This window comes from Leishmania infantum, chromosome 32, assembly GCF_000002875.2.
Source record: "Leishmania infantum JPCM5 genome chromosome 32".
Lineage (NCBI taxonomy): Eukaryota > Euglenozoa > Kinetoplastea > Trypanosomatida > Trypanosomatidae > Leishmania > Leishmania infantum.
This window is the reverse complement of record NC_009416.2, coordinates 806,871-823,960: the sequence shown is the minus strand read 5'-3', so window position 1 is coordinate 823,960 and position 17,090 is coordinate 806,871. Positions and strand designations below refer to the sequence as shown.

Below are 17,090 nucleotides of genomic sequence, written 5' to 3'. Positions count from 1 at the left end.
CCTCGTATGGATGGCGGGAGCACCGACGCTGCACACCCTCTCCTTATGCTCGTCTCCCTTTTTTTTTCGCTCCTCTAGTACTCCACGCTTTCACTTTTCTCCATTGCCATTTATTTCGCTCTCGCTCGTGTATGTGTGGATGTGCATCCTTCGTCCATCAAGCCTTCGCGTTGCTGGCCGTCAACGCTCTTCTTCTTTCTTTTCTCTGTGCGCGTGCGCGTGCATGTGAGCAGGTGTGTCACAGGACAGCGTATGCAACCGTTTACCACGCCCGCCGTGGCTTTCGCCATTGTTCTCCGACACCCCTCTTCCCTTTCCTTTTCCCGCTGCCTTTGTGCTTTGCTGCTCTTAATGCTTTAGGGTGCGGTATACGCCTGTGCATCTCTTTGCGCCCGCGCCTGCTTGCGCAGGGGGGGGGTCTGCGGTGGTGTGCGCGCGCCACCTCCACGTGTGATGCGCATACTGTGCTCTTTGATTCACCCCCTCCTCTTTGGCTGGCATCCGCGATCCTCTTTCCTTTTCTGTACATCCTGTGCACTTGCCGGCGCCTCTTTCTACGCGTGTTCATGCGCCGTTGCACCATCGCATTGCTTCAACTGTGCCGACCTCTCTCTCTGACTCGCCGCGCGCTGCTGCTCTCTCTCTCTCTCCACGTACCTTCGCCCGTCGCTCTATTTTTTTTTTTCGTTGTCATTCTCATGCTCTCGTTCCTTGTGCACGTCAGCATATCACTCCCGAGGCGGGCTGCGGGCGGGCTCTCCAGACGAAGAGAAAGCCAGCGGCAGGCAGGCAGCGACTCTCCCGCGTCACGCAGCTCTGCTACCCGCGGTGGACAGACGGCACAGCACAGACAGACACCAAGTCAGGTGCGGCCGCGGTGCGCTATCGTGATAACGCGCGCACAGGTGTACACGGGCAAGGAGCTGCGGCGGCCTTGCGTGCGGCGCCCGCGCCGAGTATGGAGCAGTGGTGCTGGCGCCTGAACTGCTGCGAGGATGGCTTGACCAGCTACAACACAGAGAGGCATGTGGGGTTGCCGTTGTTGCGGACTCGCTCTCCCGCCCTCACGGCGCTCGACACGTGGCCCTGTCATTGTGGAGGATGGCGGAGCGCGACGGACCTGGGCACGTGCGCTGGCGCTGCTGTGGGCCGTCGCGTGCGCCTTCGAGCACCGATTGCCTTGGTCCATTGCGGGTGGGAACCCAAAGGCAGGCTGAACAAGCTCGCAAAACAGGCAGTGCCAGGGGCGCCGACGCCAACTGCATGGATTCCGGACCTGGCCACCGGTCTCCGACGCCCGGCCGACGCGCACCGAAACGGCGCTACGCGATGCGGCACGCTGAGACGAGAGCAGCTACTAGGCGGCATCTGCCCGGCACCACAAGAGCGCGGATGCTGAGCTGACGAGACGACAGGCGACCCTCCTCGCCCAGCTGCGCACGAGCACCTGTCCGCACTTTGGGCTCCTGCAGTGGCGGGTGACGGGCAGCGACAGCGTGGGGTCGCAGGTGGTGTGCTGCCTACTACTGCGCTGGCGTTTCGGTGCTCTCCCCCCCCTGTGCCTTTTCGGAAGGACAAGCCATGATCTCTCTGCGTGCAGGCACATGCTTATGCACGGCCCCCCTCCCTCCGCTTGACATGCCCGCTCCTGTGCAGGGCGCGCGGACTCAGGAGAGGGTGGAGTGTTCCATGTCGCCGCAGGCTCATAGCGGCGTCCCACCTATCCCACCTGTCGCGGCACGTGCGGGCGAGCCGTGCCGACATGCCGCCCTCCCCTCCCCCATGACAGAGAGGGAAATGGAGGATGAGGACAGCGACTGACCGACGCAGCAGCGTCGTTTTGAAACAGGCCCCAGGATCCGTTAGTGCGAGCACTGTGTGCCGACGCTGTCAGGTACAGACGACATGGCGCGTCACATCGAAGCAGGGCGTGCAGAGGTGAGAGGAGCACGAGTGATCGACGGAGAAGGCGCGAAGGTATCCACACCGATGAGCCCCAAAACGCATGGGCGCAAAACACGCGGCATCCCCTGCATCCGGCCGGGCGGACTGATGCGGCACGGATGCCGGGAGCGTGAGGAGAACCGCACGGCGTCGCACCACCGAGCCCTCCAGGTTCTAATGTGGAGAATCTCTACAGAACCTGATGGAGTAGAGCGGCTATACGCGACTCAGAGGGATAGGCGTGGCACAAGGCAGGTTGCGCCGGATCTCAGAGTGCCCTGGCCCGAGGATGGCCAACATCCCCCCTGGGCTCACCCGGCATGCACCTGGAACACCCCCTACTCGCCGCATGATAGACACCACGGCCTCCGCCGTCGAGTACGAGACTGGACGCGGCCCTCGCGGGTCAAGGTGTGCGGTGCACCCATGCCCGTCTGGCGCCCATTGCGCACCACATATGCTCAGAAGGAACGGGAAGGGCCAGAAAAGGCCGCAAGACGCATACCCCCGATTCGACGGCAGGACGGCTCGTCCCAGAGGACCCGGATTGAGCCACAGTGCAGCAAAGGCAGGTACGCCATGCTTGTATATGCGTGTATGCGTTTGCGGACTTGCTCGTGGCAGAATGGCGTGCTGAAAGCAAGGGGCATTCATGCACTGCTCTACACCGATGAAGAGAGACACCTTAGTGTGTGGTGCTGCAGGGCCCAGCAAACACCTCTCTGGGTGGACGCCGAGCAGCCCCCCTGCTTCCCTTTTTCCTCCTTTTCCCTCTCTCTCCCCATCGGGGTTCGTCTCTGTTTTGTGCTCTTTGTACTGTACGAGAAACGTGTATGCGTTCGGATCTCGATATCGCCCATGCTGCCGTGCATCCCTTTGTTGTTTTCTTTTTCTGTTTTGTTTTATGGTTTTGTGATGCTGGTGCAGTAAGATGGTGCAGCATGTGCTCTCTGTCTCGTCTTTTCCGTCATGCTCCTGTGCTTCTTGCCATGAGCCGCGTACGGCTGTGCGCGGTCGCTCGCGTCTGCAGTGAGTCGACATCGAACTTCTCCCTTGGCGCCTTGTTTGCCCGTCCTTGTGTCTTTTCGAAGCGCTGAGGCTTCAACTACCGTATGCTAGCTTGCTTTGCATCTCTTTCTCCTTGATGCCTCCGCTCGCGGTATTGCGATCCCTTATCGGCTACCAATAGCATGTGCTACCGCCACTATCGCTCTCTGGGTTTGTCCTGTAAGACGTGCCTTGAGCCCCCCTCCCTCCCATCTACTCCCCTCACACCGCCTCCCCCCCTCCCCCAAAAAGGAACGAGATTGCTTGCACTCCGGTGACAGAGTGTCTATTTGTCTGTGTTTGATGGGCCAGACATCTCTACGCCAAACTCTGTCGTTTCATCTCTCCCGCTTCCTCATTCTTTCCGCTCGCTTCGTCGACTTCGTGTTTTCCGTATTTTTTCTTCTGGCGGTTCACCATTCCACCCCTCCGCCATCTCGATCCGTCTCTCAATCTCTAGGTGTCTGCGCAGAAGTGTGCGTGTGCGTGTACGCGCGAGAGGCGATGCACGCGGTGTCTTCGACGACCCGCCTTCTTCACCTTTCCCACCCCCTTGCCCACACACGCTTCACAAACAAACAGCGAAGACAACAACAGCAAGGTGCTGAGGCAAGGCAGGCGCCTACATACACACACACACACACACACACGTGCTTACTGGATGCCGATGTATGTTTGCCTACCTGCCGTCGCGCTGCCAAGCGAGGGAGCGCCACGGCGGAGGAAGCTCGTTCATTGTGGTGTTCTTTGTCTCTCTCCTTTCAATTGACGCTCTTGGAAGTGTAGTGCGCACCTTGGCTGCGCGGCGGTGGCTTGCGCTTGTGAGCTGCACAAGATCGCATCTCGGTCGCCGGCTTGGGCGACCTCATCTCTGGCACAAAAGTACTGCTGCGTCTAGGATGAGCCGACGTGCTTCGGCTCCTCATATCTCGACGCTCTTGTAGGCGCGCACATGCTCTTCTACAGCCTTCGTTTGCCTTTCTCCCTTTATGTCTGCCGCATTTCTTGCCTGGATCCGTATATGCCCCCACTCCCTTCCTCGTTCTTCACTGGCCGCCTCCCTTGTGCCTACACCCACCTATACACACATACAAATACGCACACAAAGGCATATACACACAAGACGGAAGGAGGGCAGGATGTCCACGCGGACGTACTGCGTCATCCCACATGAGGCGCGCCAAGACACCTCCTTCTTCCAGGGCGTCTTCGAGGATGGGGTTCGGGTGCTCTACCGCGGCCGCCTACAGTCACTCGTCTTCTCTCACGTGCTGAGCCCTGCTCATGATTACGTGAAGCACGTCAATGGCCCGCTTCTAGCTACGCTGCGCGAGGGTGGCAATGCTACTCTCGTGCTTGCGACGCCGAACTCCGAAGATGTGGTACTGCCCCCTAAGCCGATGGCGTCGGGTGTGAACGGCACCGCATCGCAGGTCCAGGCTGATGCGCGAACGCCTGTCGCACGCGTACCTTCATCGTCAACGTCGTCTCAGAGGCCAAACGCGGGGTTGGCGGAGGCCACGGCAGTGGCAATGGAGCTATACGCGCATCTCTTTCCCTTGCTATTTCGGAATCTCGAGGGCTGCTCAGCAGCCCGGCTCTCTGCGGTGACGGTTTCCGCGTCGGAGCGGGTGCTGCTGGACGGCCTCCGCGAAGATCGTCGCATCCGCACCCTGGAGGAGGCGCACAAGGCGACCGTGACGCGCAGCGCCTCGGCAACGGAGTGGGGCACGATCTTGCAGCTCCTCGAAGACCGCCACGTCGCGCTGGAGGAGTCTCCGACATCGCTCGAGGGGCAGACGGCCTGTGTGGTGACGGTGGAGCTGCAGGGCTATGGTCGACTGGTTGTTGTCGACGCGGCCAGCGCGCAGGAGCTGCTGCAGCAACTCACGCTCATTCTCCACATGCGGGCGGACGGTGCGGCTCGCACCTACCCTCCACACACTCCCCTCCGCGACCTTTTAGAAAGGAGTGTGGCACCGCAGGCAACGGTGCAGGTGCTTTGTGTGCCAGCACCGCAATACACGGTGCGACAAACGATGCGCGTTCTTTACTTTGCCGCCACAGTGGAGGTGGCGCAGAGCAGCGGGGCTGCTGCTGCTGCTGCTGCTGCGACGGACGCATCAGTGTCAACGGCATCCTGTTCTAGGCCGCCGCGCAATCGAGCGGCGTCATTGTCGTCTGCACCGTCGAAGCTCTTCTCGAGACCAGCAACGTCCCCGACTCCTTCGGCTGTGGAGGCGAGCCCCACCCACGACAGCGTCGCAGACTCCAGTTCCCGGCGTGTTAGGGAGCTGGCTGCCGTGCGTCCAGACGTAGAAGAAACATGCAGGAGCTGCAGCAGCTGTAGTGCCACTAGTGGCTTTCGAGAGCGGACGCCGGCTCAGTTACCGGTGCCGAGTGTGCAGCTCGATCGAGACCTTCAGCGAGCGCGAGAACAGCACCTACTCAAGCGCCTTGTGTTTATCGAAGAGCAGCTGCGAAGCTCGGAGGAGCAAGGCCGTCGCGCACAGGCTGCCCGCGATCAAGCACTCCAAGAGCGCAACGATTTGAAGCGCGAGCTTCGCGGCAAGACAGGCCTCTGGACGGACCTGCAGCGTGCCCATCAAGCAACCAAGAAGGAGAACGCCGACTACGCGCAACTGGTCGAGCGGCTCGTGCGGCAGGTCCGTACGCTGGAGCGGGAGGCAGCGCGGCAGAAGCGGCAGGACGCCGCGGTGGTGAAGCAGTTGCGGCAGGCAGAGACGGAGAAGGAAGAGCTGACGGTGCAGCTGACGCAGCTTCGCAGAGAGGTGCTGCTCTTCCGAAAGGATGCCACCCGACGCGCACGGGAGGCGACACTCTCGCGTATCTTGCCGAGCGAGACGTCTGTGCCGGTGCCTGGAGCTGCAGCGGAGCGGCAGCCTTCGCAGTCCCGACACGCGCGCCGGCCGGCACCTCCATCAGTCTCTTTCATGTCTACGAGTGATGTGGGACGCCACTCCCCTCGTGCGCGGCGCATCGATGACCGCATCACGGATATGGAGGGCTCGTTAGGCAAAAAGAACGGTGATGTCCCCTCTCTCACACAGAAGCAGCAAGACCGCATAGCGGCGATCACAGTGGACGAGCTTCGCTGGCGAAACCGCCAGCTGATGCAGGAGGTGGATCGACTGCAGGAGCGCCTGCTGGCGGCTCTCACGGCAACGGCGAAGCGAGGAACGACTGAGAGTGCCGCAACTGGATCAATGGCTGATCATCGCCGAGATGGAGGTTGCCCCACGTGCGATGTCATGCAGGAGCGTATAGAGCAGTTTCAAGCGGAGCTGGCTCACGTTTGTGAGGAAAAAGATGCGGTGCTGCGCCTCATGACCAAGTCTTCTCCCTTCCTCCGGCCTCGCGATACACAGCCCACCATTGCTGCAAACCTGCCGCGGAGCTGTGGGAGCACGCCGCGTTCACATTCACGGCCTTCCGAGATGAGATGTGGCGGTAGTGAAGACGATGGTGACGCCACGGGTATTCGCAGCGCGTCCCAGCCGGCGAAGGCGACTCCCACAGACTGCACTCAACGCGTTGCTGCTTCTCTACTCGCTGGCTGCGCGTCTCTGGATGCCCAGCTTGCGTGTGCACAGAGGGCACTGCTACGTAGGCTGCGCGGCGGCGCCTCCGCAAGCGCGCCGGCCAGCAGTGAGCTGCTTGACCCTCTCTCACAGCTCTCGCCCGTCATTCTTCAAGAACACAAAGAGGCTGTGGCTGCCCTTGCAGACTCGCTTCGGCAGATTGCCGAGAAACCGGCTTCTCGTGTGGCTGCCACACGTTCCGCCGCCTTTCCCGCATCTTCGCGAGACGCTTCAGCAACGACGCGGACGTTGTTGCCACCCGTCCCCCGCTGCGCCACCGCGGCGGACGCCGACACGCTGACGAACTACCTTTCCTTTGAGGTGGAGCGTTGCCAGCACCTGCGTGCCTTCATCCCGACCTTTGCGCAGTTGGCGGTTGCGACGGAGCACCTCGCCATGCGTCTTGAGGCGACCGACGCCAACGCGAGCTGAGGGAGGGAGGGCAAGGGTCGGGTCAAGAGGGAGAGGGGGGTAGCTCGCGGGCATCAGGGAAGGCAATGCGATACTCCGGTCGCTTTATCTCAGATACTCGTGCCTTGAGTTTTGGGGCGTATCATTCATGTGAGTTTCTCGCCTCTTTAGGCGCTCTCTCGTGTTGTGCGGAGGTGCTGCGGCGTTTTGTGCCCTCTCGTTGTGCTCCCTGTGATGTGCGCGCTGTCACGAGATGGTGTTCATACCCACTCTCTCCCCGTAAACTGTTTCTTATCGTTCACCACTGCACCAAGGTAGACTGTATAGATGCCTAGACCTGCACGTTTGTGCCAACGTGTGCACATATATATATATATATATATATGTATATATGCACAGGTGTGTGTGTGTGCGCGCTCATGTGCTCAGATGCGTTCCGCTTCGGGGTGGGCACGGGGGCCGGGACAGGCGAAGGCGTTGCGTGAGGAGGATAAGGGAGATCGCTAAGAGCGGCCGTCTCTCTGTGTCGCTTTGCTTCCCTGCCAGACCGACGAGCAACGGCGGACCTCTCCCCTCCCCCTCCCCACCCACGGCTGATCGTTGCCACACAGACGCAAGGCACCCACGAGTAATATGGCATACACACACAAGTATGGCATACGCGCGCACCACCACCACAGCATCACCATCAAGCGAATCAACATACCCAGCCACCCATGCACAATTGCTTACTTAACTTTGCGAATTGCGTACCACGCCGGCTTATGCCGGCTGCTGCAAGTGAGGGCTTCGGCGTCTTGAGGACGTGCGGCAACCCGTTGGGCACGAACGAGATACGGAGGGAGAGAGACCATGGACGAGTGGGCGAAGGGGGAGGGGAGGGTGCGACGCGCTCCGTTTTACGAATGCGCCACGTGCGTTTGTGACACCCTCGCCGCTCTACTTCAACATGGTTGAAAACGAAAAAAAAGAGGTGGAGCAACGAATGCACGCTACTGTGATGCGCATCCTTGCATGCCTCTCTCCAGGTGGCCAGCGGTTGACCCCTCTCTCTGCTGAACGCTTTTTTTTTGTTGTCCTATCAACGACACCCGTGTCTTCTCCGTTTTTTTATCTTCACCATCCTCCGTGCGCGCTGTACACGGCCTGCGGAGCTTCTTTGGTACCCTGATCCACGATGGCGGCCTCAGAACGAGCAAGAAGAGAAACGCATGAGGCTGCTGGACGTGAGCAGACCGTAAAACCCCTTGCGCGTCTGCGTCTTTTCGAAGGCCCTCCTTTCTCTATACACCTTCACTGGGATGAGCTCTATCGCCAGGGCTTCGTACTCGTCCCCGGAGTACACGCACTGCATTCGCGATTCGCGCTTTCGCCACAACGTCTACGAGCCTGAGGCGGACACATTTCTCTTTCTCGAGGCTCTCGACAAGGATGCCGAGCTTCTCCGCTCCATTCAACCAGACCGCTGCGTGGAGGTCGGGTGCGGCTCCGGCACTGTCATCACACATCTCCGGTGTCTACTAATGCCATCCGTCGCAGCAGCAGCCACACAGGAAATTGGTGCAGAAAAGCCTGATCTCTGCTGCCGCGCGAGCGGCACCCGCAGCACTGTTGGCGGACCAATGTTCTGTGCTGTGGATGTGAACCCGCTGGCTCTCGAGGCCACCGCAATCACCTGGACGGAAACCCTTCTCAAGTACTTTAGGGAGACGGTTTTGACCGACTTCTACGAGCGTATATTTCAGAGTGCCGTTCCAACCTCGCTCGCTGCTCCAGTGGTGCTCTCGGCCGAGGGGGTTGCGCCACCATCACTGCGTGTGGATGCCGACGACGTGACATCTTCTGCGCTGTCGGCTTCGACCTTCTGCCTTCATCGTTTCCACGGCGATCTCTTAAACGCTCTGCCTCGTGGGAACTCGGCGTCTGCGCTGTTCGATGTCGTCCTCTTCAACCCCCCGTACGTCCCAACCTCGCTCGAGGAGTTACAGGATGCCATAGCCCAAAGGGACGTGATCACCACAGCGTGGTGCGGCGGGCCGCGAGGACGCGTTGTGCTCGACCGGTTCCTGCGTCAGCTGCCTTCCGTTCTCTCACGGCGCGGTGTGTGCTACCTGGTGCTTATCAAGGAAAACAATGCGACGGATGTGGTGGCGTTTGCGCAGACTACGTTTCGCGAGCACCTGCGTTGCAGCGGGACGGAGACTGTGAAGGATGAGGACGACATGCTTGAGGCCTCGGAGGTGACGGCGCGCTACACGGGCGAACATTTAAGCGTGTACCGACTGCGCTACTTGCCCCGATTTCAAACGCCATGAAGGGCGCGTACTCCAACGTGCGAGACGGCACATCCTCATGCGCTGACATTTTCTCTCCCTGCTGGCCACCTCCCAGCGACGCAAAGCAGAACGGCCCAGAGGTGCGAGGCCATTTTTCGACCTTTCCTGCGAGTGCATGGCGCTTCGCTTTTTCGTTTCCGCGTCCATCTGCGGCTATCCGCGTGCACGTGATCTAGAAGGATAAGCGCGACGCGCGCAGACACTCGCAAGAAAGTACGGCAAGGTCGATTCGAATCATGCCACATCCACGGTTTCACCACAGTGCCGCCTCCCTGAGCACGCTTCTGCCCACATTGTTGCATTGCCAGGCATTTATCCACAGGACCCTGCGCACGCGCTTCGCGTTCGATGGGAATCCGTTTCGCCATTGCATCATCACCCTGCTCGACATGTCTCTGTTGCATCTGTGAGGTGTGCGCGTGTCTTCTGTACACGCGCAGCACATCTCCTTCCTCTCCTCCATCTATCCCCCCCCTCACGCCGCTTTGTTGCCTGCATACGCATTCACGAAGGCGCACAGCAGGTGACGCACCTCGACACCCCTAAATCACAAACTCACGCTAAAGAAGCGCCTGCTCGAGGCCTTTTTGCATCTGTACGCACTCATGCGAGAGATCGTGGCAGCGGAGCCGCCGTTCGCCTGCACGCCGGCGCTTGTTCTAATAATTTCAGAGCCGAAGCACGCGCAGACGCTGCTGCGGGCCGCAAATCTGCACCTTCCCCTCGACGAGACCGAGGGTGGGCATTTGAAGCGACTGCGACCGCGCCGCTGCGTGACACTGGTGCCAATTACGGAGCCCCGATCTCCACCACCTGCGACTCCGCCCTCGAGCTTGGAGCTTCTCCTCGCACTTCAGCCACTCGAGAGATGCGGCGCGGCGCACACGGCTTCCATCTTGACAAGCAATGCTTCTTCTTCATGTGACGCGATCGGCGGGATAGGCGCCAATTCTGGCGCTGCAGGCAGCGACCATGCTGCCTTGAAACACCGGCTTTTGTGGCCTTTGACTCGAGCAGAGGAGTCACTGTGTGCTGAACAGGTGCTTAGGCTTCTCTCCAGCGACTTCGCGTCAACCTCAAAAGTGGCGCCGTTTCGTGCATTCGTAGAGACGGCTTCTGCCGTGACCGCCGGAAACTCCGCAGCATGCGGCACACGCCAGCAAGCGATCGGGATCTGTGACCGCAACGATGACACAGAAGACTATACTTCAACGTCGAGCTCCTCTCGCGTAGGGGACGACACCGCACCCTCCTCGGATGCTGCTGCTGCTCCTTGCGGATCGCTTGCTTTTCAAATCATGTCTGTGCCAGCGACGGCCCCGAGGTCTGATCCGGCGGAATGGATGAGCGCTAACCGCGTTTGGCCGCTCGCTGTACCCCGTCCTCACGCTCCCACTCTGCCGTCCGCCGCGTGGACGGCAGAGGTGTGCGCGAACATGGTGAAGCACGTGTTTCCCCTCTGCCGTGGTCTGCACCGTGTCTGTGAGGCTCGCGATCAACGCGTGCGTGCCAGCAGGCTTTCTTCGGAGAGGGGGGTGGAGGAGTCCTCGAAAGCTGCGTCTTCGCCGCAAATCAGTGTGGCGGAAGAGGAGGCTGTCGTCGGCGCGAAGGAGCCCGGTGGGCTGCTCGACATTGTAGCTGTCGTGATCGATCCTTCCACAGGGCGTGTTGTGGCGACCAGTTCTGGCTGCACATCCATGCGAGTGGACAACCCTGTTGCTGCAGCGCCGTACTGCGGTATTTTCGCAGAAACGCCCTGCGATGAGCACACCGTTTCATGGAAGCGGCAGCGCGCAGCAGCGCCGCAGCAACCGCGCCTGATCCTCGAACACCCCGTGATGTACGCCTTGAAGCAGCTGGCCGCCGTACAGCAACAAGAAGAACATCAGCGGCAGACGATGCAGCCTTCCCGCGGCATGGCCGGGGCGTTCACCGCCCCTGGGAGCCTGGCGCCCGGGCTGTCCAGTGCGGTCACTTCTGAGGGTGCGCGCCACGCAAACAGCTCTCGTCCATATCTGGCGAACGGGCTGGACCTCTACGTGACGCATGAGCCGTGCGTTATGTGTGCCATGGCGCTGGTGCACAGTCGCATCCATCGCGTGTTTTTTCTCTTCCGAAACGCAGTCCACGGTGGTCTTGGCAGCCGCTATAACCTGCATTTGATGGCCTCGCTGAATCACCACTTCAGCGCATACGAGTGCACGGAGGCGGCGGAGCTGTACACGACGCTGTAGTACCATGGGTTTGCAAGCGAGGGGGAGCACGTGCATGTGCTTGTGTAGGTGGCTGTGCATGCCGCTGAGGCGATGATAGTGGCGATCTCACGTGTGGCTCTGCCGTTGTGGTTGGGAGCGTGTGCGGCGACCTCTTCACACATACTGAATCAAAACCGATGTGCGTTGACATATCGGGCTAGAAGGGGGGAGCGGCTCTCTTGCACGACACGCGCACGCATCAAAGCTGCTGAACACACCTCCGGCCCAAGGAGGCACAACGACAAAAAAAAACAATCGGAACGACCGTAAAATGGGCAACACGGCAGAGCGCAAGTGTGCCGCCGTGCTGGCTGAGGGGCTGAGGGGGCTCTGCGGAGCGGCTTTACCTATTCTTTGCTTTTTATTGGAAGGCCAAAAACGTCAAGAATCGACCGTCCCTGACTACAACATTTTTGATCGCTGTGCGTGGTGGCAAAAACGGCAGATGGACGCATCGTCGGCGGGCTCGTGGTGCCCACGGCGTGTGATACACCGCGTATTTCTTTGATTGCCGTTTTCCAGGCTCCGGGATGGCGTTGAGGAAGCACGCGGAGGAGGTTGCCCCCGCGCGCGTTCATCACTGCCATGTGCTGTGTGATGGGCCTGTGACACGCCGGGCCGAGTGACGTTTGACTCACCTTTGAGGGCAGAGAGTGGACGCGCTGAAGAGCAACAAGAAGGACCCAGGCAAAGTCGCGGTGCGGCCTGAATGCGGTTTATTGCTTCGCATTGGAACAATAAGACGCCGCATGGGCGCTGGTGCAGTGCCGAGTGTGACAAGGCGAGCCGATAAAACAGAGCTTGTGGAGGCCATGAGAACCACCTTCCCGGCATCTCTCATTCGGTGTCCGTGTTTCGCCGGCTCGTGCAGATGTTTCACCGCTTTCAGTGACGCTGTGATGCACTCTTTGAAGCACCACCTCGTTTTTCTCTGTTCTTCTAGCGTGCGCACTCTCCGCTTGCTACTCCTCCCCATCTCTCTGCGTGGCTGTTGTTCACTTTTTCTGCCTGCACGCCACCTGTCGGACAACACCCCCGACCTCGCCCGGAACACATGGCAATGCATACACGCACAAACATGCAAATACACACAGAGCCACGCAAGAGCTCTGTAGCACTTTTCTACTCGTCGATAGCCGACGACGGAGAACATAACCATCAAGTGAAGAAGCCCTCGGCAAAAACGCATACGCCTGCCTATGAAAAGCACCCACCATACTGAACATATAACTTCTCGCGGATTTTCGCATACACACAAACACACACCATTGTTGCGCTTTAAGCACAGCACGACTTACCCGCTTGTGCGTTCGTGCTTGCCGCTTCACGGCATCAGCAGGTGAAAGTTGGAGTGCCCACAGCCAGCATCAGGCCAGACTCGTACGCAGTTTTTTTGCCCTTGTTTTTTTTTCGTGCAGCATTTTCAAGTGGCTTCTTTAAAGAGGCTGCTTGTACCGGTTTTGCTACAGCCTTGCACGCAACGAACCACGACCTGCGAGCACTCGTCTGCCAAAGTCTGTGAATAATGACGCCTTTGGTGCTTCTTTCTACTTCTCGTGGAAAGGATGCAAATGCAAAGTCGCTAGCTGCGTACCTGACTCGCTCGGTGCTGACGCCGATCGCAACCAAAGCTGCGACAGCGGCGGGCAGCGTCTCGGCAGCGTCAGAGCCGATCAAATACCGCTGCTCTAGCACAGAGCTGCAGTGCGGCTACAGCGGCGGCGTCGACGTGTATCTTGCCATCGACAATCAGCACCGCAGCACCTTCCTCGAGCATAGTGTGTACCTGTACAGTGCAGCTCTCGAGGTATGTCCTCAGCTCTCCATTAGTATCATTCCCGTCATTCGCACAGCAGAGGCGGCGACGTGCGGCACAGCAAGCAAGGAAGAAACTCACGCTCCTGCAGCCTCCCCCTCGCCCTCTGCGCGCTCGAAACAGCAGCAGCAGCAGTTCGACGGAGTGCAGCGCGGCGGTAGCGATGTCATCGAGCTGTACGACGATGCGGCGGCAGTACTGCGGGAGTGGAAGTTGGTGGACAAGGCCTTCATGCGCGATGCGGAGGGTTTTAAGCCGCACTACAAGTACGTCGCTGTCGGCGGCACATTTGACCACTTTCACTCCGGTCACAAGGTTCTCCTTTCTACTGCCGCGCTGCACGCGATACAGAAGTTGCGCGTTGGTGTGACGGATGCGTCACTCTTGACACGGAAGAAGTTTGCAGAGTCACTGCAATCGATCGAGCTGCGCATGGAGAACGTGGCACAGTTCCTGCAGAAGATGCGGCCGGACCTGGAGCTGGAGCTGGAACCCATCTCAGAGATAAGCGGGGGCACAAAGAGCATCCCCGACGTCGAGGCGCTGGTGGTATCGCCGGAGACGGCGAAGTCGCTCGGCCTCATCAATGAGATGCGCTCCGCAAACGGCGGCTTGGCCCCGATGGTAGGAATTTCGATTCCGCTGGTGGAATCGCCCACCGGCGAGTTGATCAGCTCCACCGCCCTGCGGGGGCGCCAGACGCAGGCGGATTAAGGTTGTGGGCGAAAGGGGCGGGTGCGCGGGACAGGGAAGGGAGAAGAGGGCAACGCATGTGTGAGAGCTTCTGTGGTTAGAAGCGACTTTGTTCGACGCCTACCCAAGAATCAAGAAGTGGGAGAGAGAAAACGGTGGGGCTTGATCCAGAGACGGAAAACGAAGGGGTAAAGCAGATGAGGCGTTCAGAGCGCCATCTGTTAGGCTCCATGAAACAGAAGGACTGAAAGCACCCGAGATGGAAATGGAGGGGGGGGGAAGGTGGAAGCCGCACGAATCGCTCAAAGAAAGAAAACTTGCTTGCAGTGTGTGTCCAGGTGTGCGCGTTTGCATGTCGAGCTTGCTGACCAAAACCCGTCTTGTTTCCTCTCCTTTCTTTTGGTTTCGTCTTGGCCTTGTTGCGTGAGCGGGCTTTTCCGCCCTTCGCTCGCTAGCCCTTCTTTTTGTGTTGAAACCCCTCATAACGAGAGACACCTCCCAGTGCGTGGTATCTCAGGTTTCACTAGCCACACTCCGTGTGGTGAAGCCAGGCAGCCTCCCTATCCCCTTCCGATGCACAGCCACCTCTGGTGGTGACAGGGCTGAGTGCCTACGGCGTAGGGGAAGGCCAGAGCGATGCATCGCGACTGATGTGGACGGCCAGGCTCTGCACGGCGCCGCGTCAGAGCGCTCTGCGACGGTGCGCACGCTTGCACTAACCCATATGATTAGGCAGAGTGTCATCGCGGCTCCAACGCATCCCACGCCCGGCCCTAACTGCCCACTGGTGTGGGGAGCCCGAGTACCATCCCTGATGGTGGACACACACCGTGCGGCGACCGGCATGATGGGGGAGCGGCCTGCGAGTCGGCCTGCGAGGCGGCCGTGGTGGGTAGAGTTTGAGGCAGAGGCCATGCTCAGATGGCTGAGTCGGCGCATTGCTGCAGCACGTGTGTCTCACGCTGCTTCGCACCAGGCGATGCGGTGCCTGTGACGGGCCAGGGATAGGTTGGCGCTTAGCCGATGCTTTATCTGGGAGACATGGAGCCGCGTTGGAGGCAAAAAGCTTTCCTTGATGCTTGCCGACTTGCGCCCCTCTTCTCTGCGTAATGTGGCGATGTGTTGTGTCTCCCTCTCCTTGTCTTTATGCCGCACTGGAGTGAGCGTCTGATTGGTGCTGCGATCTCTCTCCCCCAGTCTATCCGGTGTTTTGTGCCGCACCGCAGCTTATGCATCCACGTTTCTTTGCTTCGGGTAGTGCACAGACAGGCACACGCAAACGTGCGGAGATGTGCATGTGCAGGTGCACTGGGTGGAGCGGAACGCACACGGGATCTTTGTCAGCGCTTCATGTGACGCGATCTCGTCACTCATCTGTGTATTTCAGCGCCGCCTTCCTGAGATCGCGCTGGTGTGTCGCAGCGCTCTGGTTTCTTTCTTCCGCTCCTATGCTTGCCGCTTGTTTTTTTTTCTTTGCGTGTCTGTCTGTGTTGGCATTGTGCACGTGTACTAGAATGGGTGCGAGCACCTCCTATACTATGTTGTAGTCGTGCCTTGGACAGTGTATGCGGGCAAGGAGCTTGCGCCACCTCTCTCTCCTCATCACGACCACCTCTGCTCTCGTAGGCCGGCCAGCGATGGCGCTGACCCCTGTCGGATGGTGGGGAGCCAACGTGAGGAGTTGCCCCCCCCCCCCCCCCCCCGTGGTTGCTCTGTTGTGTTTATCATCGCGCGCTGTTCTCCGGACACGACAGCGCGCTTCGACGGGGAAGGGAGGGGAGTAACGATCGAGCTTTATTTGTCCAGTGGAAGCCATGACTCTATTCCACCTACCAGGGCTGCTTCCAGTTTCCGTCTTCGCTGCGCATGGGCCCCGCTGCCGTTATGGTGCCTTCTCGCCCGTCACTTCTACGGTTTATGTGTTTATAGTACGTCCCACCTCCCATCCCGACTTTCCCCTTCACGTCTCCACCCGGTGGGACAGGAAGATAGAAGGGCAGGTGGCACGGAAGCCTCGCCAGGACAAGCAAACACATCGTGTACGCGCATCTGCGCTCTTGTACAAGAGGACGCTCTCTATTCGCGCTGACATGGCCTCCGTGTCCGCGGCGCAGCTGAACACACTTCAGCAGTCGAATGGGCTGGGACGAATGGGGCGGACTCGCTAAGGACCTCGGAGCAACTCACTCTCCCGCTTCTTCCATCTCTCTCCCGCCTCTCTCACGCACGCTGGCAAAGGAGAGGGAAGCTCTCACCTGCCTATATTCTGAGTACGCGCGATGTGTCTGTGTTTGTGTCTCGGTGGTGTACGCCTGCGCACTGGTTTTTGCATCGTCTGCGGACGTTTCGCCTCTAGCGGCTCTTGGGAATGCCCTTTCGCGTGGATGAAAGATGGGAGGAGAGCAGGCAGAGGACAGGATGGTGACGCGAGAGGAGCGGCCTCAGTTCTCTGAGGCCTCTTCGCATTGCTTTATCGCCTACTAGTAGACGACGGCTACGATGACATATGAGCCGGCTTGCGCCAGGGTGGAAGGTCGAGTTTTGTGGTCGTGGTGCTGGAGAGGCGGCGCACCCTGTTCGACGTGCTCGCTGTGCCCATATGGCAGATCAATGCCGCAAAGGAATGCAGCTGAATGTCTGGCGTCTCTTGTGCAAGGCACACACGCGCAAACAGACAGGCACACAATACGCACGATGCACAGGGTATGATGCGTTGACATCGACATAGCAATTTGCGATTGACTCACTTCGTGATCATGATACCATTATTTACCTTCTGATACCCCTGATGGGCGTGCGTGTATGTGTGCATGTGCGCGTGTGGATAGGTGTGTGGCAATGTTGCCGTTCCTCGCTTCGGAAGTGTCGGCCTGTGTCTCTTTCTCTCCCGCGGGACTCGGGGGTCATGCTTTATTTTTCCAAGAAAAGAGGGCTTCACGCATGCAGCAGCCGCGCAGCGCCCCTTTTAGCAAGAAGAAAGCGCCCC

At 59.5% G+C, this 17,090-nt stretch overlaps 4 protein-coding genes across 4 annotated transcripts; all 4 read left to right on the top strand.

Annotated features, from left to right (window-relative positions):
- Positions 1-3,980: 3,980 nt before the first annotated feature.
- LINJ_32_2230 (conserved hypothetical protein) lies at positions 3,981-7,025 on the top strand (the record flags this gene model as incomplete). Its single annotated transcript, XM_001467864.1, has 1 exon — positions 3,981-7,025. One exon carries the CDS (start codon positions 3,981-3,983, stop codon positions 7,023-7,025), a length of 3,045 nt encoding a protein of 1,014 aa, XP_001467901.1.
- A 1,280-nt stretch (positions 7,026-8,305) lies between these two features.
- On the top strand, positions 8,306-9,319 carry LINJ_32_2220 (conserved hypothetical protein; the record flags this gene model as incomplete). Its single annotated transcript, XM_001467863.1, has 1 exon — positions 8,306-9,319. One exon carries the CDS (start codon positions 8,306-8,308, stop codon positions 9,317-9,319), a length of 1,014 nt encoding a protein of 337 aa, XP_001467900.1.
- A 626-nt stretch (positions 9,320-9,945) lies between these two features.
- Positions 9,946-11,574, top strand: LINJ_32_2210 (conserved hypothetical protein; the record flags this gene model as incomplete). The annotated part of the gene is made up of 1 exon (XM_001467862.1): positions 9,946-11,574. One exon carries the CDS (start codon positions 9,946-9,948, stop codon positions 11,572-11,574), a length of 1,629 nt encoding a protein of 542 aa, XP_001467899.1.
- A 1,546-nt stretch (positions 11,575-13,120) lies between these two features.
- LINJ_32_2200 (conserved hypothetical protein) lies at positions 13,121-14,125 on the top strand (the record flags this gene model as incomplete). Its single annotated transcript, XM_001467861.1, has 1 exon — positions 13,121-14,125. One exon carries the CDS (start codon positions 13,121-13,123, stop codon positions 14,123-14,125), a length of 1,005 nt encoding a protein of 334 aa, XP_001467898.1.
- Between the last annotated feature and the right edge of the window lie 2,965 nt (positions 14,126-17,090).